This window comes from Pongo pygmaeus, chromosome X (assembly GCF_028885625.2).
Source record: "Pongo pygmaeus isolate AG05252 chromosome X, NHGRI_mPonPyg2-v2.0_pri, whole genome shotgun sequence".
NCBI classification, from domain to species: Eukaryota; Metazoa; Chordata; class Mammalia; order Primates; family Hominidae; genus Pongo; species Pongo pygmaeus.
In genome coordinates this window covers 6283119-6308945 of record NC_072396.2, presented here as the reverse complement: position 1 = coordinate 6308945, position 25827 = coordinate 6283119, and the positions used below count along the sequence as shown (strand labels likewise).

At 41.5% G+C, this 25827-nt stretch overlaps 1 protein-coding gene across 7 annotated transcripts in view; it reads left to right on the top strand.

The window, feature by feature from the left end:
* Positions 1-25827, top strand: part of NLGN4X (neuroligin 4 X-linked) — a 341699-nt gene that overhangs the window by 308856 nt on the left and 7016 nt on the right. For all 7 annotated transcript variants that reach the window (XM_054472568.2, XM_063659997.1, XM_054472569.2 and 4 more), the window contains 2 exons: positions 13602-13787; positions 18993-19782. In XM_054472568.2, the coding sequence (XP_054328543.1) occupies positions 13602-13787; positions 18993-19782 (976 nt within the window). The remainder of the gene's footprint in view (positions 1-13601; positions 13788-18992; positions 19783-25827) is intronic.

The following is a 25827-nucleotide window of genomic DNA, read 5'->3' as shown; positions in this document are numbered from 1 at the left end:
TGATGAATAGGTTTGGAAATAGGTAGTGGTGATAATTATACAACATTGTGAATGTAATGAATCCCACTGAATTGTACATTTTAAAATGATCAAAATGGCAAACTTATCCCACACACAAATAAATAGATATAGATATACATAGACATCTTCATATGGTTTTTGTTCTTGTTTTTTAATTTTTTTATTTTTTTATTTTATTTATTTATTTATTTATTTTTGAGATGGTGCCTCCCTCTGTCACCCAAGCTGGCGTGCAGTGGCACGATCTAGGCTCACTGCAACCTCCTCCCCCCAGGTTCAAGCGATTCTCCTGCCTCAGCCTCTCAAGTAGCTGGTATTACATGCCTGTGCCACCATGCTCTGCTAATTTTTGTATTTTTAGTAGAGACGAGGTTTCACCATGTTGGCCAGGATGATCTCGAACTCCTGACCTCAGGTGATCCGTCTGCCTTAGCCTCCCAAAGTGCTGGGATTACAGGTGTGAGCCACTGCGCCCTGCCTTCATATAGGTTTTAATATTAGTTTTGCTTAATTTAAAGACAGTTTGAGGCAGTACAGCATAAAGTACTCCCCACATTTCATTTATTTAGTTTTAATTGACAAGTAATAATTGTACATATTTATGGGATACATACTGATGTTCCAATACATGTAATATACAGTGATCAGATCCAAGTAATTAGCATATCCATTATCTAAAACATTTATCATTTCTTTGTGTTGGGAACATTCAATTTCCTCCTTCTAGCTATTTGAAACTATATATTATATTATTTTTAACTATAGTCACCCTACAGTGCTATGGAACATGAGAACCTATTTCTCCTGCTTCCCCCCCTCCCCCCGAAGAAATAAAAGAGGTGAAATCTGACACACGAAGCAAAAGGAACAAAGACATTCAGGTACTGGAGTTGAGCATAAATTTGACCTCACAATTTCTGGCAGATAAAGCAAAAAGAGAGAGAGAAAAAAAATTGATTCTGGGATTTGTATTTCCGGCAAGAGAAACCTTCTCCCTTTTCCCTCTGATTCTTGGTGAAGGGCAGTTATGATGTTGGAGATAAAAGGAGAAGATGGCAGTGATGGTTCCTTGTTCTTTCCTTCTGCAGTGGCTGTCAGCTTCACCCATGATATTAACAGTAAGACAGCAAAGCCTGAGACCGCCTCACTAAAGACAGACCCTTCCCATTATGTGTCACGGCAGCCTTCACCCTTGAATCTAGAAAATACTACCTGGGCCGTGCTAAGTTTATTCTTAAAAGCCTAACACCGTGTAGCTACCGCTGCCCAGTGCATCTGCCCAAAACAGTACTCCCCAAATCCTGAATATGCATACAAATAACTTTTCAGTTTTCATGCCTACTGCTGAATCGTACCAACAGAGATTCTGATTTGGAAGTCAGCAGAGGAGTCTACGCAGTTTAAATTTTTACAGACAACTCAAGGTTATGTGGATATATCCTGAGACAGCTCAGCCGTCCCAGGCTGTTGGTACCATAGGGGCTGGGAGAGATTGCCCTCTTACCCCGCAAACACGTTGCAGGATGCAGAACAGCTCTTAATAAATATGTGTTATGGAAATAAAGGAATGCCCCTGTGCTTGGAGGTACTAGGCTGTCTCTCTCTGTCTCTGTCTCTCCTCTCTCTCTCTGGTTCATTTTCAATGCCGCTGAGTCATACTGTGAGAAGCAGCTTAGAGTCATTAAGAGATTGAAACATCGGGGAAAAAAGTGAATATGTTTTCACTTGAATCTCTATTTTTAACTCTTTCTGACCTTGTCTGTCAAATTTGGCTACCTTGAGACTGTTGCAGTGATAATGAAATAAGCCTATGCTGTTCTTTGGAATCATTTTAGACATATACATGTCTAATATATATATATATATAATACTTACCATATGTGATCTTGTTTGGCATGCCTTTTTTCTGTACAAAAGCACATGAATCACCATGCTTCAACAATGAAGATGTTGTGTTTTGGACTAAAGGCAGTGTAAACACAACATGCTATTAGCGTTTTTCTTAATCATCACTACCACCCAGCCGTTATCTTCTTGCACAAGATAATAATAGCATCTCACATTTCCATGGAGCTTTATAATGCATGAAGGTCTTTCACATTCATCGTTTTGTTCAATGTCATAGGGAGAGGGAGCTTCAGTGACCTCAAAGCCCATTGTGCAGAGAGAGAAACTGGGATTGATTCAATCATTTGGCCACAGTCCTAGGACTCTTGAATATGTGTGTAACTCAGACAGGGTGAAAATCCCAGAAGATACCTCCCCATCCCAAGGGCACCTACCCAGGTTCAATAACTTGGTTACAACTGACACTCTTTGGATGATGCTGCACTCTTCGCAAACATGTATCCAAACCTAACATGAACCCAAACCAGAGCAAACATCAAATCCCCACTCCTACCACATATTCACATCTTGTATTAGCACCAAAGCCTGAAGCACCCTGACAATATGTGTCCAGAAGATGTTGAATATCTTCCACCCTGACTGCCACTAACCTGGCTAAAGCCAGGACCAACTTTCACCTGGAGGACTGCAGTGGACTTCTTCCAAACGCAGGCTCCTGCAGTCCTGTCCACCAGTGGCTCCTGTGAGCTTTACAAAGCCATAAATCCTATCACATCACTGCCATGTTCCAACTCTTATGCCTTGTCATTGCTTTACAATAAATTCCAACATTTTACTCTCTCTTCCAAGTGTGAACTCACTTTGCCTACTACTGGAATAACATTCTTTCACATTTCCTTGCTAATTATGAGTCAGCTACACCGGGACTCCTTCTGTTCTCCTCACCCTTTAAACGTATTTCCCATTTGAAACTTCGCAACTTGTAATTCTTTTCAGGAATGTTTCCCTTTCATCATCTTGTAGCTGCTTCCTTGTCATCATTTCCTTTCATTTCTACCTCTTCAGAGAGGCTTTGTTTAGAAGAAAACGTAGGAGCAAATATTTGCCAGCTAGGGTTATGCAAAAGTTTCTTACATAGAACACAAAATGTAAGAACCGCAAGAGAATGTATTGACGGGGCCTTCAAGACACCATGAAGAACTCAGAGAGCAATCTTCAGATTGAGAGAAAACATTTACAACTAATATAGCAGAGAATTGACTTGTAACTAGAATATATGAAAATATCTCCCAACTTAATGATAAGTCAGGCAACCTGCAGACCAGCAGTCCTCAACACTTTTGGCACCAGGGACTGATTTCACAGAAGATAATTTTTTCCAAGTAGGGGAACGGTTTCAGTATGAAACTGTTCCACCTCAGATCATCAGGCATTAGATTCTCATAAGGAGCAGGCAACCTAGATCCCTCACATGTGCAGTTCACAGTAGGGTTCACACTCCTGTGAGAATCTAATGCCGCCGCTGAACTGACGGGAGGTGGGGCTCAGGTGGTAATGTGAGTGATAGGGAGTGGCTGTAAATACAGATGAAGCTTCCCTCGCTTGGCCACCACTCACCTCCTGCTGGCCCAGTCCCTAACCAAAACTGGTCCATGGCCTGGGGCTTGGGGACCCCTGCTGTAGAGGACAGAATAACAGCCCCCTACATATGTTCACATCCTACCTTATGCACTAACATGGACTTGACTGACGTGATAAAGATTTTGAGATGGGGAGAGTATCTTCAAGTATCTAAGTGAGCTCAATGTAATAAAAATAACCTTATAAGACAGAAACTGGAAGCTTGGAACAATAGAAGATCTGAAGGTGAAACAGACGTCAGACAGAGATTAAGGTGCTATGCTACATATATATATATTGCCCAGGAGGATTGCTTTGTTGGAGCCTATAAAGGTTTGTGAGATAAAAGTTCTGAAGTGGAGAATTGTTACTATCATGGTTGCTTAAAATCTAGTTTTTAGAACAGAGATGAGTTTGACTGTAGCTACTCTGGTATGTGATCCATTTAATCGTTTTTTTTGTTTAATTAATTCTCAGAGAGAAATCTTAGCCCCGGCTATTTAAATCTCTCCGTAAATAAAGACTTCCAAGCACCACTGGGACAGTTACCAAAAATGACAAATCGTTGGCAATTCTAACAATAAACTTCAGTATAGTAAGAGATATAATGGAACTCTGTAACTGCTCTCAAATCAAACATCCCTCCTCCTTAGTGAAAACAGAATTGCACTTAGTGAAAATAGAATTGCACTAATTTCTCTGATGCAGTCTCAAAATCGAGCCACCATTTCAGGTTTTGTAAGAAAAGTTGCGGACTTCAGGCTTAGAAAAGGCATCCCAGTTATGCATTGTGGCTGAGGATAACAGGAAGATGAGAGTTAGGATGTAGCTATCTTCAAAAAGAAAAGTGGCAAAAAGAAAAGAAAAACCTTAATGTTAAAACATATAAAAATAGTATAAATAATTAAGAACTTAAAGAGGCAGGGAGTTTGGTTAAAGCGGCAAGCCAGCAGGACAATTTTAGTGTGTAGCTTAAGGTACAATACATGCATAATTTGCCCTTCCTCAATTCTAGAAAATATTGTCTGTCTTCTTCAATAACCTTTCTATTCCTGAAACTAAGCATTCCACTGGGATTTTAGCTATTTTATATGCTGTCATATTTACTTTGCTAGTGTGCATGTGATTACACCTAAGTTCTAATTCGTCTAATATATGTGCATTACTTTAATATTTCATTCATCTAATATGAATTCTAGTTCATCTAATATAGTGTTGTATAAGTTGTCTTTTTACTTACGTGCATTTTACAGTGCCCTGAATAGCAGTGAAGTACAAAAATGTACCTTAATATGTGTTTTATCTCCATACTTTGATGGTGAAAAATATTACTTTCCATTCAAATGAGTTTTAAAATACTCTCATTAAAAACAAATGAAAACGTAAATGAAAAAAAAAAACCTTTTCTGTGATTTTTCAAGATATCTATGGAAATGAACTGAACTACTCCATCTTTTTCCCCCAGATTTTGCTTGGGTCATCATGGCTACTTCATACATTGTTGAATGAGCATTTTCCACAAATCTCATAGCATAAGTAAAAGCTATGATGTGTTTTTTGCCTTGTCTTTCTCTTTTCACTTTAAAGACATAATAAACACTTAGTAAGCAGATTGAATAAATAAATACATACCCCCTTTATGCAAAATTATTCACAAATAAATGGTATCTAACTCATTCTTTAAAATACCATCAGAGAACACACAATCTCTTTACCATCTGTATAATTTTAGAGTCAGAGTCTAATTTGACCAGCAGTCAATTTTTTCCTTTTGGACTCCTTTCATATATTTGAAGGACATTTCTTTGTTCCTAGTATGTGTACATGAAGAAAAACTAAACTGCATGGCTTCTGATATTCATGAAAGCAGGCTAGTAGGTAACCATTTTTGAATACATTCCACACCAAGCGCAATGCTGTTTCTTGTGCATTGTCCAGTTGAGTTCCTCAGCTTGCTATGGGAGGGCTACTATTCTCCTCCCCATTTCACGTATAAAGAAAGTGGGACTTTGAAATCTTAAGTCATGTGCTTGAGGCTTTGCAATAGATTCCACCACAAGGATGTCCAACTGAATCCATCGCAAGCAATAACTCCAAAAACAGTCACCAAGCAAATGCCCTTCGTGTAAAGTGATACGTTCTGTAACAGAAATTCATTGAAAGCCATTTACTGTGCCGAGAGAATAAAGATAATCACACAGGACACTTTTGGAAAGGGGCCCACATTGGTAGAGAGAGATGGCCAGGTTCTACCTGAGTATGCAGGTGACCCCTGCGGAAGATGCAGGGACTGACCTTCAGGTCACACTGACCTTTCAAATGGTGCTGGGTCCATGAGCTAGCCGTGCAGCTTTGTGTGCGGCCATAGCCCACAGGAAGGTGTGCTCAGGCAAGGTGTTCAAGGCAATTTATGGTCGCCCAGCAGCCCTGCAGAGGGCGCCCTAGATCTTGGGGACTTCATATAAAAAGGCAAGCATATCAAAATGCAAGGCATATTCTGGAAATAGCTAGCAAGTGTTGTGGTGGATTTGCAGGCTCCAGAACATAAGTAGGGCATCCCTTGAGAAGGTCACATTCACCCACACAGAATGACCCTTGGATTCCCAGTAATGAATTTGTTTGTCCAACACACTTACTTTATTGTGTGTGTGTGATCGTTGTTGCTAAAAAGGGAGATTTAAATTATGAACAAAATATAAACAGATATTAGCAATAAAACGTGAACATTCCCTGTAGCCACATGCTTCGAGATAATCACTCTCCACTGTTAGAATTCCTTCCAGATTTTATTTTTTAATAAAATAAATGGACTGGATGCAGTGGTTCATGCCTTAATCCCAGGACTTTGGGAGGCCAAGGCGGGTGGATCACTTGAAGTCAGGAGTTCAAGACCAGCCTGGACAACATTGCAAAACCCCATCTCTACAAAAAATACAAAAATTAGCTGCAAATGGTGGCACATTCCTGTAATACCAGCTATTTGGTGGGCTGAGGCAGGAGAGTCGCTTGAATCCAGGAGGCAGAGGTTGTAGTGAGCTGAGATTGCACCACTGCACTCCAGTCTGGGAAGCAGAGCGAAACTCTGTCTCAAAAAAATACATAAAAATATAAAATAAAATAAATAATACATAGTATTCAGTAGCCCACTATTTTTTCTTGAGATACCTTAGATGTGTTTCTGTGTCCATGCATGTAAATACTCCTTAGCACTTTATGCAGACTAACAGCATCTCATAATATGGATCCAGCCAAGACAATCCATTCAGGTCTCTGACTTATGAACATTGAGCTTGCTGCTATTGTTTGTTTTTAAAATTATAATCCATGTGAATTGTGGAGCCTTGGGTGGCTATTTTTATGCATCAGAATAAAGATTTTCATAGAAAGCATTCAAAGAATTAGGACTCCTGGGTCAGAAGTTTCCAATTTTCATTTTCCTGGCTTTTACCCATTCTCTTACACTGGAGACCATCATGATGATGTTGATGGTGTGGAAATTCAGAGAAAGCTAAAAGGACGTAGCACCCAAGTGGGCAGGTCCTGGGGAACTGTAGTTCTCATCTCAGACACTAGGATGCAGACCCAGGGAGGGACAAGATGTACAAGCTCTTTGAAAAATAAAACCAAAAGGATGTGACAGCCAATTGAATGAGAGTCAGCAGCAAATCTGGAGAAATATCTAAGGAGAAAGTGTTCAGTTGAAAATACTCAAAGTTGGCTGGGCATGGTGGTTCACACCTGTAATCCCAGCACTTTTTGGAGGCTGAGGCAGGCAGATCACTTGAGCTCAGGAGTTCGAGACCAGCCTGGCCAACATGATGAAACCCCATCTCTACTAAAAATACAAAAATTAGCTGGGTGTGGTGGTGTGTGCCTGTAATCCCAGCTACTCTTGAGGCTGAGGCAGGAGAATTGCTTGAATCCAGGAAGTGGAGGTTGCAGTGAGCCAGGATCACACTGCTGCACTCCAGCTTAGGCGACAGAGCAAGAGTCTGTCTCAAAAACAAAAAAAGACTCAAAGTTGACTCAAAGAGATTTGTTTCCAGGCTGGCTATTCCCAAATTTTCATTTCCATGAAACTCATGTATCAATTATCTTCAGATTTTGATGTTTTATTATTTAATAAACAAGCTGTATTTATTATTTTATATTTTGTTCCTAAAATATGATCAATTTCAGTTTTTTTATTTCATGTAATTTAAACTAAAGCACTTAAAAAATACCTATGCAGCTTCATTCTAGATAAATGTGTGGAGATATTATCTTTTATGAAAATAATGCAAGGAATCTCAATAGTAGTTCATAGGCCCCAGAGTTTGAAAACCTGTGGTATAAAAATCATGTGTCTCTTATAATTGTTTTAGATTTTCTCTACTGGTATTGGAAATAGACTTTGGTTCTGTGCAATACTGCTGTGATAACATGATACAATTGGAGAATGGTCTGCTAGTACCCATTCCATTTTTAAGTAAAAACTAAAAATAAAAGGCACTGAATTTCAAGCAGCCCTGCCTATCAGGCAACAGAATTTGAATGCAGTACGTCAGCTTCCCTCCCTTCCAGCCCATCCTGTGCAATGTGTGCTTCTGTGTTAAATCCTACATGTTTTCAATCAGAAAGTTAAAGGTTCATCTTGTAATAAATGCACTTCATGAATGATTTCCTATAACCGTCAAAGATTAGTTTGCATCTATTTGACTGATTTTTGTTTTTTATGCTTTTGCTTTCATTCTCACCAAACAGATTTCTTTCTGACCTCATTTGCATGACCTAACACAAATTCTGTTTGTTCTCACTGAAGAATTTTTATTTAAACATTTTCTGTTTGGTGTCACTTCTTTAGTTCAAAGGTGCCTTTAAACAAATGTATGTCTGTGTACATATACATTTATAGTCACACATGCATATATATGGTTATATATGCATATATATATATACACATATCAGGTGATTTACACACACTGAAATGGTAAAAGATATTTAACTTCTCTATTCACTTAATTATCTCCTGGTTACTTGTCTCCAAAAAATGCCTACTGTGTTTATGCAAGGAACGATCTCCTAAAAGAAAATGGATTGTGGCTCTAACATCATGTAACGATGTCTTTTGTTAATTGAAAGAAAAACAATATCTGACCCCATTGGGTTCCTTATCATTTACTTGCAGTGCATGGAGAAACAAAAGACCTGCAGTCATTCTCCTAAGCCCTGTGATGTAATTCAAAATGAGAGGAAACATCTATATTATCTATAATAAAAATTGGAAACTTTTCTGTTGTGACAACAATATTAAGGCTGAATAGAAATATTCATGTTTATATGATATTCACTTCAGTCAACATGCGGCAGGAAAAACTGTGATTCCTGTTTTTAGTCATCTTTTCCATGAAACCTGTTTCTAAATAACCATACTAACTGAATGTACTAGTCTGTTCTCATGCTGCTAATAAAGACATACCTGAGACTGGGTAATGTATAAAGAAAAGAAGTTTAATGGACTCACAGTTCCCCATGGCTGGGGAGGCCTCACGATCATGGCAGAAGACAAAGGAGAAGCAAAGTCACATCTTACATGGTGGCAGGCAAGAGAATGTGTCCAGGGGAGCTGCCATTTATAAAACCATCAGATTTCATGACACTTATTCACTATCATGACACTTATTCACTATCATGTGATATCACTTATCATAGCATGAGAAGAACCCAGCCCCATGATTCAGTTACCTCCTACTGGGTCCCTCCCATGACACATGGGATTATGGGAGCTACAGTTCAAGATGAGATTTGGGTGAGGACACAGCCAAACCAGATCACTGAACGTATCTATTGGTATCTCTTGTGTGTGTATATTTGTTATTGTTCCTTGCAGGGCCCTGGATGAAACTTGGCATCAATGGAACCATTAACATGGATTAATTCACATGGTCTCTTTCGCATCTTTCTTTCATTGTTCAATTGTTGGAGGAGAGAGGTTGCTGATTTACAAGCTTCATATTAGGGAGAGTAAAGCTCAGAAACCAAAATTTCATCAGCTAAAATGCTTAGAGAGTTTGTAGCCTAAAGGACCTGTCAGTTAAAGGAGCCATTTGTTGTAAATCTCTGGTTTTAGACAATCAAGTAGCTTGTTCTCTTCATTCACCTTGAACATATATTTAAAGTTAAGTGATCTACCCGAGAGATGACTTCTCAGGAGCAGCACTCATCATCTTTGGTATCATATGTGGCTCTTTCCAAGTTGATGAGCTACCATCATTTTGCTTTCTACAATCAGGAGGCAAAACCCAGTGGTTTAGGTTTGCAGGATTCCTAAAAATATTAATTTTAATTTGCTACAATAAATACCAGGATTCCTGGTGTCAAAAAGCTTGCAAAAAATCACACCATTAGAATTTTTTAAGATCACTCTTTATTTACACTTAAGAAGGTAGCTTTGCCAGGAAAATGCCTTCCTTCCTTCTTTCCTTCCTTCTTTCCTTCCTTCCTTCCTTCTGTTCTCCCTCCCTCTCTCCTTCCCTCCCTCCCTCTCCCTGCTCCATCATATCACAGAGCTGTAGTGTGTTGCCTGTTCCTCGCCTCCAGTCTTATTCACAGGAAAACCTGGCCAGGTGCTGATGAATACAGAAGAAGACAGATTGATAGTGAGATCTAATTTTCACAGATCAGGCGACTTGGGAAAACAGGTCTTTTTATTTTCAAACGCTAACTTTCTGGGCTCATAGAATTCTGCATCAGTAAGCCCACATGCTTTTTAAGTCTGATTTATAGAAAACATGATTTGGCCCTCAAAATAGTGTAACCTCCCAACAGATTCATCTTTACCACTACACAGATAGAGCTGATTAGTCAAGACAGAAGAATTGCAATAGATAAAGGGTTTAATCCCTGCAGAGCTGGCTAAATGGGAGACTGGAGTTTTATTGTTACTCAAATCAGCCTTCCCAAAAATTTGGAGGCTTGGGTTTTTCCAGAATAGTTTGGCAGACAGGGGCTAGGGAATGCTGATTGGTTGAGGATGCAATGGTAGGGGTGTGGAAAACAGCACTGGTGCACCCAGTCGGCCTCTATGTGGGGACACAGAGAAATCACTGGTTCTAGTAGGACCAATCAGTTGTCAGAAATGCAAAAGCCTGAAAAGACATCTTAAAAGGCCAGTCTGTACTATGCTTATTACCTGGGTAATGAGATAACCTGTACATCAAACCCCTGTGACATGCAGTTTACCTACATAATAAACCTACAGGTATACCCCTGAACCTAAAATAAAAGTTTTAAAAAGGCAAATTTTAGCTTCTAGTGATTGGGGAAGTTGCAAATCTTGTGACCTCTGGAATAATGGCTGGTAATCATTCAACTAAGCTTACATCTTAGCAGAATTCAGGCCCCTCTCATTCTTTAATCTGGTGGCCTTTCATTACTTTGACAAAGGTGGTTTAGTTTTAAGAGGGGCTGTTATCATTTAAACTACAAGTTCAGTCTCTCCCAAAGTTAGCTTGGCCCATGCCCAGGAATGACCAAGAACAGTATGGAGGTTAAAGGCAAGATGGAGTTGGTTAGGTCAGATCTCTTTCACTGTCATAATTGTCTGACTGTTATAAGTTTTGCAAAGGTGGTTTCAAGATGAAAGGACTGTACTCTTAAAGAGCATAAAATTATTGCATTCATTGTGTACCTGAAACAGGCACTCCCCCTTGTTGATAGTTTAAAAAGAAAAAAATAATAATCCCTGGATGTTGCGATAAATGAAAATTCCATGGCAGAAACTGTGGAAACACCAGCTTCAAAACACCACATTCATTTGTTAAACTTCAGAGATCCATGGATTGTCGTTTCCCTCAGCCAGCCTGTAGGATATTTGGAAGAATTTCAGAACCTCAAAGATCAAACCATCCAATAGGATGCTGTTAGAAGAACTAAGATTTTTGAAGCCAGGGGATATTCATTAGCCTGCTTTTGGAAAGGTTAAAACACTCTCATTTTGCCAGGGAGGAAGAGGTTGTGGTGTAAGAAAGGCCAATGATTTACTGCATGTTGAAAATCTTCATGCTCCTCCACAGAAACAAAATAAGTCAACAGGTCATTCTGCAGAATTGAGAAAGAGAAAACAGTGAGTGAAGAAAAGACGTGCTGAAGACAGAATCGTTCTGTTAGAAAATTGCTCGTGCCTTAGGAATTAATCACCTCTTTCTTTAATAGGGGAAGAAAGCATTGCCCTATGGTATTATAGGGCACCCAAACTGACATGATTCGTCATTGTCATATAAGGATCTTCGATCTTTTCTCCCAAGCAAAGCCTGATGCCTTTTATGAACGATCGTGTCAAAGATTTAGTGATGGAGACAGGTGTTGCAGAACATTTTTGGCATGAAGCACCAATTAGTAATTGCTAATTAAATGGAGGGGAGGCTTGGGTAATGTCTGATCGCACCCACTAATCGTAGCTAATCTCACGTCACATCCCTCTGAACTTTAAAGAAGATCACATTGGTAGGATGTGTCTTAAGTATCCAACCTCGCAGTTGCAAGGCTGCCTCTCTTTGAAGCTGCAGGAGATGGTGACTCCCGATTCAGGCTTGGAGTTTTTATTGTCATTGTTGAAAGAAAATCGTCCTGTGACTTTCTTTGGAGCCAGGCCATTTCCTCCTTTCCAGCTCAGAGCATTTTTCCACAGGTGCTCAGGAAAGCTCATGGAAGAAATGCTGGTTGACTCAATTGGTATGCAGCCTCATCCTCTACTCTTTTTGTTTTAAAAGTAGAAGCTGGCGCTCAGTCACTCCTTGGAATGCCATCAACTTTGGTTAGGGATGTGCTTTGAAGGAATTGGTTTGATGTTATTTTAGGGCTTAAAGCAGCCTGTCTTCATACAAACATGACTGCAGGTGGCCGTAATGATGTACTAAGCATCCCTTGAAATGAGTGAATGACATGGCTCTTGGAAAAAAGAAATTGCATAGAAGGGGCAAATATCATAGTTGGGTAGTTGGGGAAGGCTCAAATAAGGACGCGAAAATGGTTAAAAAAAAAAAACTTTTTAAAATCCTTTGTCTTTTTGGAAGGCATATCCAGTACAGATTTGGACATAAAGTTGGATTAAAGTTTATGCAATGAATTAAACTTGCAGGATGCCTTAGAAAATATTCCTAGTTTTGAATCTGAGTAGGAGAGTGTATGTCTTACCAAACTTGACTTCAAAACATCAGAGGAAAGCAGTTTTTCCAGGTCAAGCTATTTTTCAATGCAGAAGGAACAAAGAATAAAATAGATTAACTCATAACTTTGCTATCATTAATACCAAAATTGCCATTTTTCAACTACTAAGGAAAAATTTAGAATTGTATGCCTAGAGTAAAATCTAGATCCTCAACTCACAGAATCCTTCTTTTTAAAATAAGGAAGGCCAGCTCCTGATATTTTGGGGACAGTTGGGGAGATGTAAATATTCATTAGCTTTTGGGTGAGGTTCAATAATTACATTTTTTTTGTATATAACTAATATTTTTGCTATGTAGGAAAATAGAGGTGCATACTATTTACGAGTCGGATCTAGTGGAGTCTGTAACTTTGTTTCTTAAGCATTAAAAGGAGTTAAAACAAAATGTTAATAACTAATTCAGTGAGAAAAACAGGCGCACACTGCCTTTGTATACATGCACATATTCTTAGACACAGACACACGTGTGCACTTACACCCCCTCCCCCCCCCACACACACGTACTGTTTTCCCTGAAAAATTTCTTGTAGGAGTCTGTTGCATTTTTCAAAAAAGAAAATGAAAATGTGCACAGAAATGATAACCTTGAACCTAGTAAAATTTATGACGTCTTCTGGGATTGCTTCAGGTTATTAATATTTTAGATTCATCTTACCTTCTCCATTAGCCACATATATACCCAAAGATGCCATAGTATCATAACATCAACCTAAACAATAACCATTATTTATATAATTATTTCTGCCACAAAATGTTTTCTCCTGTTCTTCCTCTAATTGGTGGGGGTGAGGGTTGAGGAGAGAGAGAATGAAGAAGACACGCTATGAGATATCTTTTCAAATAGCAGAGACGTGTATGCACTTTTTCTATTTGGCCACCAAAAATGTCTTGTGTTCTTTTGTAGGGTTTTTAAGTACCGGTGACCAGGCAGCAAAAGGCAACTATGGGCTCCTGGATCAGATTCAAGCACTGCGGTGGATTGAGGAGAATGTGGGAGCCTTTGGCGGGGACCCCAAGAGAGTGACCATCTTTGGCTCGGGGGCTGGGGCCTCCTGTGTCAGCCTGTTGACCCTGTCCCACTACTCAGAAGGTAATAATGGCACCTCCAGGGTGGGCGGGCAAATGCCCTGAACCAAGAAATGAATGGTCAGAATTCATATCTCAGATGCATGTCCGGGTTACCAGAAGTCACTCTGGCAACAGAAAATGCCCAAAAGATCAAATGAATCCATCTTGATGTCTTTTAACTCAGCTTTTGTTCCATTTGCACTGTCACCCAGGCTGGAGTGCAGTGGCACGATCATAGCTCATTGCAGCCTCCAACTCCTGGGCTTAAGGCTTCTCCCATCTCAGTCTCCTGAATACCTGGGACTACTGGCTGCTTTTTTAAATTTTTTATAGAGAAGTGGTCTTGCTATGTTTGCCTGGGCTGGTCTCAAACTCCTGGACTCAAGCGATCCTCCTGCCTTGGCCTCTCAAAGTGCTGGGATGACAGATGTGAGCCACCATGCTTGATCAGCAATATTTTCCTCCTAATTTAAATGTGTGACAATTAGGTGTTGTTTACAATGACTGGAACAAAATAACTACTTTAGAAGTCCTGACACTTTTGTTTCTGTTGCCATTCTGACTGTATTTGACTATTTGAAATTTTATTAACTTCTAGCTACAACTTAGTAAGAGTAGTATGGAAGAGAGACAGTATGTCGATAAGGGATGCGGGTGTATAGATTTTGTAACCATCAGGGCTTTTAGCCACATGTTTTTTAAGAAGTCACTCCTCTCTCTAATTCATATTAATTCTTTAAATCTTCTGGAAATACTGAAACATGTCTGGTGCATTCATTTAGAAGTAGATTCTGGGTAGAAGTAGATTCTACCCAGAGGAATAGTGTCTCTCTCCCGATGGTCTCCCTCCCTCTCTTGCTCTTCCCCTCCCACTCTTCTCTTTCCCTCTCTCGTCCTCTCTGTCTCTCTCCCTCTCTATGTCCTCCTCCCTCTACCTCTCTGCCGCTCCCTCTCTCTCTTTTGCTCTGTCTCTCACCCTCTCTCTCCCCCTCATTCCACTCTCCCCCCTCCCTCTCTCTCTCTCCCTCACACTGTCCCCCCACTCTCTCCCTGTCTTTCTCCCCGCCTTCCTCTCTCTCCTTCTCTCTGTCTCCCCACTCTCTTCCTCACTATCTCCTTTCCTCTCTCCCTTCCCCCCTCCCCCTCTGTCCCTCTCTCTCCCTCCCTTTCTTCTTCTCCTGCAAATATGACTTTCACCAAAGGACCTCCTTCCTGGTCAGGTCAGCATGCAGCGCTAGGAAGTGTCCACAGTTTGCTTTCCCCTCTCCCTTCCTCTCTCTCTCTCCTGCAAATATGACTTTTAGGAAGGACCTCCTTGCTGGGCCAGTCAGCACGAGGTCCTCTGCTTGTCCCCGTGGGAGCTCCAAACCCTCTCCGGGGCCCCGCTGTTAACCTGGAAAAAGCTGATGTTGGCAAAGCGGAGAAAGAGGAAACCGCAAAAACAGATGCGCATCATGTTACCTCAACCAGACGTGCACTTGAACGTGTAGTCAGCATAGGCAGCCATACCCAACCAGATGTGCACTTGGACGTCTAAGCAGTAGATAGTTATGCTGCCTAAGTAATCGTCAGCATAGGCGCCACACCCCTGAGGCCCTGCCGGAGTGCCTGAGGCTTTCCCCTCATTTCCCCTCAGTGAGGCTCACTCAGTGAATTCCCTGCTGTCTCTTTGTGAAGGAGGCTCCCTGCAGTATCCGATGAGAGACTTCAAAGGGGAGTCCACAGGAATTTGAGACAATTGGTTCTGGAAGCAGGATCACAAATTCTTGGCTGTGGCCTAAAAGGAAGAGGCAGGAAAGTCTGCAGAGCAGATCCAGCCCTGGGTTGCCTGGCCACGCGCAAGTGAATATTCCTAATGGCCATCTCAGTCATCAAGACAGCTTTGTGATTTGTTCTGTGTCGTCAGTGGTCTTCAGAATGGCACCGCACTGACTGAACTTGAAGTTCTCAAAACCTTCATGGAATTTTTTTTTTTTTTTTTCAGGGAGTCTCACTCTGTCTCCCAGGCAGGAGTGCAGTGGCACAATCTTGGCTCACCGCAACATCCACCTCCTGGATTCAAAGCAATTCTCCTGCCTCAGCCTCCCGAGTTGCTGGGATTACAGGCGCCCACCACTGTGCCTGGCTAATTTTTGTATTTTTAGTGGAGATGGGCTTTCACCATGTTGGCCAGGCTAGTCTCTAACTTCCTGACCTCAAGTGGCTCACCTACCTCGACCTCCAGAATGATTATTTTTAAAGTTATCAGCTGGGTATGGTGGCTCATGGCTGTTATCCCAGCACTTTGGGAGGCTGAGCGGGGAGGATGGCTTGAGCCCAGGAGTTTGAGACCAGCCTGGTCAACATAGCGAGACCCCGTTTGTACAAAAATAAAAATAAAAACCAGCTGGGCCTGGTGGCACATGCTTGTGGTCCCAGTTACTTGGGAGGCTGAGGTCGGAGGATCACTTGAGCCAGGGATGTCGAGGCTGCAGTGAGCTGTGAGGTTCCACTCCAGCCTGGGTGACAGAGTGAGACCCTGTCTCAACATACATACATTCATACATACATACATACATACATACATACATACATAAAATTAAAAAGTATCTTTCTTTAGAGTAACTGGAGGACTTTCTTCACTTCCAGCACCATCTGGACAAGTTTCTGGATCGCTATGCTCCTCAGGGTCTTCATTAGCAAGATAGGACAGATGAGGGTTTCCTAAAATCCTCCAAACTCTGAATTCCTTGAGTTTTTAGTTCATAATGTTTTGCCCATGAGACCAAATGGCCTTTGATCTCTTACTAGTGCTAATAAGAGGAAAGGCTCATATTTGTATTAACTTTATTTCAAAAACAGAATAAGTGAAGAATCTGACGAACCATTTGGTAGAGAGATTTCTATGGCATTTTTGAAAATACCTAGATTTTCACTTTTCTCAATTGATATAATCACAATTGTAGATTTAGAAAGCAGTCAGAACCAACTTCAGGGGTAATCAAACACATGTAAGCCACATTAATTGGAGGGAGGTGTTAATTATGTAAGTCAATAGGTTGGAAATTATTATACCTTTGCATCGGTCATTTCTGCAAGGCATACTTCTAAACAGCCCATCAGTATAATCAAGAATTATGAAAAATACAAGCCAGGCACTGAGGCTCCTGCCTATCTATCATCCCAGCAATTTGGGAGGCCGAGGTGGGCAGATCGCTTGAGTCCAGGAGTTCAAGACCAGCCTGGACAACATGGCGAAACCCTGTCTCTACAAAAAAGAGACACATCTGTAGTCCCAGCTACTTGGGAGGCTGAGGTGGAAGGATCATTCGAGCCTGGAAGGCAGAGGCTCCAGCGAGCCGAGATCCCGCCACTGCACTCCAGCCTGGGTAGCAGAGTGATACCTTGTCTGAAATAAAAACAAAAATAGCCAGACTGTTTGCCTTAGGAATTCCTTGCCTGGTTATGTGGTCTGATGAAGACAAAGTACACGTGGAAAGTGATAGTTTTATGAAGATGTTCACTCCAGTATTAGTATCGTAGCAAAGAACGAAATGAAAAGCTACAAGATCAAAAGGAGAGGAAAATTATAATGAACCATATGTATTTACTCAAAATAATAATAATTTAAGAATTTACCTAAGATATACATCAGCTGGAAGAACAGCGTAGACAGCTGTATAAATGCTGGGCTCAGCTATGCAAAACAGACATTTGAATAGGGGGGAAAGAGCTAAGAATTATGTGAACTCCTAGCATACTCATTACTAACGTGAGTTGTGTTTGAAGTATGAATTCCGGGTGATTTTTTTCATTATCCAACTATTTTAGTCTTATCAGGAGTTCTCTTACTTCCCTAACATACAAATAAATGTTTTATGTATGTTACTTATATATACACTACTGCCTAAATTATTGCCAGTAGTTATGAGAAGGGCAGGAAAGGAACTTCTCACAGCATTTTTTCCAATTCTGAATGTTTTAACTAATGAAAGTATGCAATAGAATACATATTGACTTTCTTTTTTGGTTTTTTTTTTTTGGACATTTTAAAATAATCTTCAGAGCCAAGCACTCAAGTCAATACTTGCACATTTCTGACAGAAACGTTCCCAAGATGGCTTTGATGACATATTGGTCAAAGCCATATTGGTTTCAAGTTGCGGTCCTGTGTGTCATCTTTGGGCAATCCTCCAATCTTTAAAATCACATCTTCCTGATGACAATCATATTTTCCTCGTATTTGATTGCTTCTGTGACCTTAAAAATCGACAGGGCATGAACTTCTTGACTCACAGCTGAATGCCTTATTCTTTAGTGCCCGACTCAGGCTGGGATTCACAGAAACGGCAGGAAGCGATTGTAAATGGAATGCTGATTTTTACAGCGCACCTCTCTTGTCCTGTCGTGGTTAAAAATACAGATTTTATACTTCTGGACATCCGTGTAGTAGACTGAACTCACGGAGAATTTTAAGCTACACAGAATTTTACTCCTAAAATTGCCCATGCTTTTTCAAGTTTCTCAGCAAGTGGAGCATTTTTATATGTGGCAAAATAAAATATACACATCTCTGAGTTTCCAATGGATGTAGTTTTGAAAGAAGTGACTTAAAAAAATACTCCTTACTTAGGCACCCAGTTGAGGATTTCTTTAAGCATAGCTAACTGAATGTATTTATTTTAATTGGCAAATCTTAATATCTTCATTAGACTCAAGGTAGAAGTAGAAATGCGCTCCTGAATTAGCACTCTGAAGTTGATTCAAGTGGATTTCTTTTCTTCCCATAACGAAGAGATACCTAGTTTTGCTTGTGAGACAAGAGGGCCTTTGACCTTGCACTAGCTTAAAGCATTTTTTTTCTTGGAAATGGGGATTGCAGTTGCTCTTGGAGTTTTTATATATGGCATCTGGAGGCAAGGAAGCAAAAACGACACTAAACTGTGGAAAGAAAAAGAAATCACATGTATTTTACCAGTGCAGGAGAAGTGTCAATGTGGTTTCATTTCCTTAAACTCGTGTGTGTGTGTGTGTGTGTAGAATAACATTCCCTAAAATGAATGTTCAGGAGGAGGGGGGAAGGGGGAATGGAAATGAAAATGGGTAAAAGGGCCCCTGACAGAGCTGAATGCTACTACATCCAGAAACTCACATGCCTGAGAGACAATCGCAGCCTTCATTGCTCAGTAAAAGCTGCATTTCTGTCCTGCGGGTTTTCATTTGCATGTCCACAATTTTGCACCTGCAGGTCTCTTCCAGAAGGCCATCATTCAGAGCGGCACCGCCCTGTCCAGCTGGGCAGTGAACTACCAGCCGGCCAAGTACACTCGGATATTGGCAGACAAGGTCGGCTGCAACATGCTGGACACCACGGACATGGTAGAGTGCCTGCGGAACAAGAACTACAAGGAGCTCATCCAGCAGACCATCACCCCGGCCACCTATCACATAGCCTTCGGGCCGGTGATCGACGGCGACGTCATCCCAGACGACCCCCAGATCCTGATGGAGCAAGGCGAGTTCCTCAACTACGACATCATGCTGGGTGTCAACCAAGGGGAAGGCTTGAAGTTCGTGGACGGCATCGTGGATAACGAGGACGGTGTGACGCCCAACGACTTTGACTTCTCTGTGTCCAACTTCGTGGACAACCTTTACGGCTATCCTGAAGGGAAAGACACTTTGCGGGAGACTATCAAGTTCATGTACACAGACTGGGCCGATAAGGAAAACCCGGAGACGCGGCGGAAAACCCTGGTGGCTCTCTTTACTGACCACCAGTGGGTGGCCCCCGCCGTGGCCACCGCTGACCTGCACGCACAGTACGGCTCCCCAACTTACTTCTATGCCTTCTATCATCACTGCCAAAGCGAAATGAAGCCCAGCTGGGCGGATTCGGCCCATGGTGATGAGGTCCCCTATGTCTTCGGCATCCCCATGATCGGTCCCACCGAGCTCTTTAGTTGTAACTTTTCCAAGAACGACGTCATGCTCAGTGCCGTGGTGATGACCTACTGGACGAACTTCGCCAAAACTGGGTACGTTCATCTTCGTGTTGGGGTATCACTATCCTTGCCACTTGTTTGGGTCCTCAATATAGGTGTTGCTTCTACCGCCACATGCAGGAGCACACACACATACACACACATACACATGCATGAACACATATACACACAGACACACGCTTACACACACAGCAGTAACAGGCAGCTTCTCCCCCAACATCTATGGCAACTCATTTTTTTCTTTACTCCTAAAGTGTTATAGGAGTAAAACACTTAACTCTCAAACCAGATTTTTACTAGAGTTCTAATTGCCCGTTGGGAATTCCAGAGTTCCTACCTGCAGGTGCAGGACTCATACATATACGACGGTTCTGTTAACAGCTGATTAAACGGTTTTGTTTTTGTCCTTGTTGTTTTAGAGACACAGTCTCACTCTGTTGCCCACACTGGAGTGCAGTGGTGCAACGATAGCTCACTACAGCCTTGAACTCCTAGGCTCAAGCCATCCTCCTACCTCAGCCTCCTGAGTAGCTGGGACTACAGGTGCCTGCCACCATGCCTGGCTAATTTTTAATTTTTTTTTTTTTTTTGGTGGAAAGAGGGTCTTACTCTGTTGGCTAGGCTGGAGTATAGTGGCGCAATCATAGCTCACTGAAGCCTCGAGCTCATGGGTTCATGTGATCCTCCCATCTCAGCCTCTTGAGTAGCTGGGACTACAGGCGTGCACCACCATGCCCTTACATGGATTTTTGTAGACACAGGGTTTGCTATGTTGCCCAGGCTTCTCTCAAACTCCTGGGCTCAAGGGATCCTCCCACATCAGCCTTCTGAATAGCTGGGACTACAGGTGCACACCACCTTACTCAGCTAATTTTATTTTGTTAGAGACAGGGTTTTGCTGTGTCACCCGAGCTGGTCTCAAACTCTTGGGCTCAAGCGATCTTCCCACCTCAGCCTCCAAAAGTGCTGAGATTAGAGGTGTGAGCCATCACACCAGCCCTGATTACAGAGTTTTAAGTCTAATTTCAACCATATCTCTTTTGTTAATTTGTAAGGATATCACAGCACATGTACCGCTTGGGGAACTGTGTTGATTGCCTGGCCATAGGAATGAAAACAAATATCATAATAATTATAAAGAAATATAAATATATATTCATATATATATTTAATGTCTATATAAAAATATAGATATTCCCATTTGTATAATATATAGTACATTTATATTTGTATTTGTATATATATGCACACAAATATATTTGTATATACAAATACAAATAAATATCCTATATATACAAATACAATATATATACAATATATGTATAAATACAAATATATATATACACAAATATATGTTTGTATTTTCTTTGCTATATAAATAACTATAGAGAGAGCAAATGAAAATATATGATATTTGTATCATATTGCTATATGGCATGCATATATAAACACACACACACAAACACACATACGTGTGTATCTCACAGGAAAGCTCATTTATTGGCCTAAATATAGTAGAAAATACAAAATATACAAAAAGCACATGTACAACAGAGTCTGCCAATATTCTGCTGAGCGGATTCTCTGCAAACCATGGGAGAAAAGAACCGAAAACATCCTAAATAGCTCCAAACGTTGTGGCATCTTTTCATTTTCTCTTGTCTAATAATATAACTGTGGAAATGGATGGGGTATCATTCTGTACTACCAGTGTCTGCCTCCATCATCACCCTGAGTCTCTTTACACTGAATGAGAGAGAGAGATGTGCCTGTCGCCCAGGGAGGGTAAATCTTCCCATGCTGAGTGAGGCTCTGAGACTACAGTGGCCCTGCCACACGTGAGTTATGCACAGTAATCCTTAGAAGATCTGGGGATGCTGGTGGTTTCAATGCCTACGTGTTTAGCAGCTGGCATACTGTACAAAGATTCCAAAGCGGTTTGGGTAGGGAATGGTTTGAGAATGTTTTGTGCCCTTGGCAAAAGTACAGCATGTTTGTGGAGTGGAAAAGGTATCACCTGGATAGCAACTTTCAATAATCAGACTTTGTAGATTTGGTCTGAGAAAGGCTACCCAGAGGAGAAGGGAGGAGGGACCCACATTTGATGCAAATGCTTGTCTATCACTCAAAGGTTCTTTCTTGTGTGAAGAAACGATTGAAATCAAATTAATACTTTTTTAAAAGTAAACCTTGTTTATTAGTTTGTTGGGGCTGCTGTTATCAGAGTATCAAAAACTGTATGGCTGTGCTGGGCGCAGTGGCTCATTCCTGTAACCCCAGCACTTTGGGAGGCCGAGGCAGGAGGATCGCCTGAGGAGGCCAAGAGTTTAAGACCAGCCTAGGCAACATAGTGAGAGTCCGTCTCTACAAAACAAATGAAAAAATTTAGCTGTGCATGGTAGCATATGCCGAAAGTCTCAGCTTCTCAGGAGGCTGAGGCAGAGGGATCACTTGAGCACAGGAGGTCAAGGCTGCAGTGGGCCATGTTTGCACCACTGCACTCCAACCTGGGTGACGGACCGAAACCTCTGTCTTTAAAAAAAAACAAAAAAGCACAAAAAACAGTGTGTCTTATAACAACAGAAATGTATCACTTCACACTTTCTAAGGCCAGAAGTTGCAAATGAAGGTGCTTGCAGGGCCAAGTTCCCTCCAAAAGCTGTAGGGGGTGGTATTCCCTTGCTCCTTCTTAGTCACTGGTGTTTGGGTGCAGTCTTTGGCATTCCTGCCTTGCAGGTGCACCATCCCACTCTGTGTCTTTGTCATCTTACGGCCTCCCTGTGTTGTCTCTGTCTCCACATGGCCGTCTTCATATAAGAGCATCTGCCAAGGTGCATTAGAAGCTCACCCTACTCCAGTATGACCTCAACTTAACATAAATAATCATATCTGCAGTTACCCTATTTCCAAATAAGCTCACATACTGAGGTACTGGGGTTATGACTTCAGCGTATCTTAATTTACGGGGAGACAGTATTCAATCTCTTAATACCCTGTGAAATCAGCGCCAGGCCCTCTTTTGTGACAGCACTAAGATAGGCGGTGTCTGCCCTTGCAGACAATTTCATCCTCTTGAAGCCTAAAGACTTCCATGAGAGTTTCCCAACATGGCTATACTCATTCAATCTTCTCTACATTGGCATCCAAACGTATTACCGACTTGGTCTGTAAACACTCTCTTTACTTACTTTCATTAAAAACATATACTTTTTCTTTTCCTCCTTATTACATGATTTGAAAATAGACTTTATATGATTATCTTAAGTGGAAAGCTAGAATCATTCCTCATACATTTTATAGAACCATTAAAACAATAGTGAAATCTAAATAATGCTGTTAAATTCTCATTACCTCTTCCTGACTCCCAAAGGCTATGAGACTGAGGCTGGCTCTCTCATTATTAAAAAAAAAAAAAAGCAAAAGGAAAAAAGACAGAAAAAGATAAAGGAAGTTAATTAGTTCCATGAGGTGATCGTTATCACTGCTGACACCAAATGGATGCTGTTACCAAGACATCACGAAGGTCTGAGAGAGCCGTGAGAATACCATGGTGATCTCTGTTATTGAGTGCTTTTTAATGCCATGAATCTGTTTCTTAAAATCACTTGGCTTAGAGCCTGTGATTTCCACCCTGCGTTTAGGGAATATATTCATGTTGCCATTCATGGTCTGTGTTGAGGGTGCTTCTAGCTTTCATGAAGGCCCTGACATGGCTGGAACAGATGAGGAAGGAATAACTACTAGAACTTGGAGAGACGCTCTGATGCTACTGAAATCAAAAGCTGCAGGTAGAGAGAGTTCATTGAGGTACCCAGAGCTCGAATGTCAGTCTGTCTGAAGCCTCTATTTTTGTTTCTTCCGCCCATGGGAAACATCCCTGAAATAACACTGAGTGTATTAATGCAGTGAGCTCTTTTAATTCATCAGAAAGTTATTAGAATGACTCAAATGATTCCTCAAGGAAGTTACTCAGAACTTACATCTCACGTGAAATGCAACGTGTGGATTCAAATACAAATAGTTTAAGTGATCACACCTCCATGGCAGCCCCATAAAAGAAGGAAATGGGGGATTTCAGTGCCGGGCACAGTCTGGTGAGCTAGGTATTCGTCAGTGGACGACAAGGACTTCAGTTGCAGTTGGTAGTTATTTGTTTATTGTAAGTTGGGCGGTGCAGAGAATGAACCAAACTGATGCCCGCAAGGAGAAAGTATGGGATGCACCTTATCTGCTGCCATGGTGTGAGCTGCCAAGTTTAACGCCATTCTGCAGAGCACACACTCAGACGATGACTCACAGAACAGGAGGGCATATTTCTGCATACCATCATTGTTCCCTTCCAGCACTGGAGGTGACAGGAGGAAACAAGAATAGCTCCCAGCGTGTCTGTCACTACATGGTGCCGTGGAGAAAGGATCGCATTGTGCCAGGACATGCTTCACCACTCTCAGTGGGCGTTATGTCAAGCATTCTAAACCTGCAGGCACAGCCAGTCTCTCGATGGCGCATGTGTTTGCCGAGATGAAGTGGATGGGGTCTGGATGCTTCTATATAGACATCTCAAATTAGATAGTTCTGACCTTTAGTCTAGGTTTGAAGGCACATATACCTGGTATACATAAACCTTTGGTTTTGGGATGAGCACAGAAAAATGATGTTGGGATGTGCATGGCGGAGAAAAGAAAGGAAGGAAGGAGGGAGGGAATGAAGGAAAGAGAGTTGGGACAAAGGAAGGAAGGGAGGGAAGGAGGGAGGGAGGGAGGAAGAGAAAGAAGGAGGGAGGGAGAGAATCAAGAAAGGAGTGAAGGAAGAGAGGAAGGAAGGAAAGAAACAGGTAAGGGGGGAGGAGAGGAAGGAAAGAAGAAGGGAAGGAAGGAAGGAGGGAGGGAAGGTGAAAGGAAGGAAGGGAGGAAGGAAGAAAAGATAGAAGGAAGGAAAGGAAAGAAAGAAAAGAGGGAAGAGAGGAAGGGAGGAGGGAGAAAGAAGAGAGGAAGGAAGGAAAGAGTAGCGAGGGAAGGAAGGAAAAAATGGAGGGAGAGAGAAGGAAGGAAGGGAGGAAGGAAGAGGGAGGAAAAAGGAAAAAGGGAATGGAGGAGGAGAGGAAGAAGGGAGGGAGGGAGAGGAAGAAGGGAGGGAGGGAGGGAAAGAAGGAAAACGGAAAAGGAGGGTAAGAGAGAGAAAAGAGGGAAGTGGGGAGTGGAGGAGGGAAAGAAGGAGGGAGGAAGGGACAAGTGGATCCTTGCTTATAAATCATGTCACCTGTATATTTTCATGGTACCATTAGGTGAGAGGGCTCTCCCATCTTAGAAAGGCAGAGTCAGCGAGTACGCCTAGTAGAAATGAGGAGGAAGTCCCTGCGGAGGCTCCAAATTATGAAAACCTTGATCAAGACGGGATGTTGAAATCATTGAATGCCAGGGCCTCAAGTAATCCTTGCTATTTCTTTTTTATTATTATTTTGAATAGGGAAGCAGTTGCCCAGGCCTGTGCCTGAGGGGGATCCTCCCCTGTAGCAAGGAGGTGTTTCAATGTTAGTCCAGGTCAGAGGACTAAAATCATGCTGGAAGAGAACCGTGTAAACCCAAACATGCAGAGGCATTGTAGAAATAAGGTAGATTGAGACCATTTTTGGAAATCAGGAGCAGTGTCAAGGAAAAGTGAAAACTAACTCTAAAGTTTGAAAAGGGTTCTAGAGCATTTAAGTCCTTTTCCTGTAAAATTACTTTGGGAATAGGAGAAAAAGGGTTTGTCCAAGCTGACCAAGAAAATTCAGATGCTCAGTGATCCAGGATTCTTTCATTTTGAGCTCTGTGTGGAAAGAGATGGACAAAAAGGAGTGGGGGAATCTTGGTTTATTTATAAGGTATGACAAAGAACAGTGCTTTAAAGTAACCAAACAATGCATTATAATATATAATAGAAGACCTTATGTGCTATTGGAAGTCAGAAATGAGAAGAGAGTTTTGTAATGGAAAATCAAATCAACACATATTTTGATTTTTTTATGTTGTTCCATCGAGTCTGGCGTTTGTACAGCAGATTGATTTCTATCCTGTTTGCATCAGCTACCATCACTGC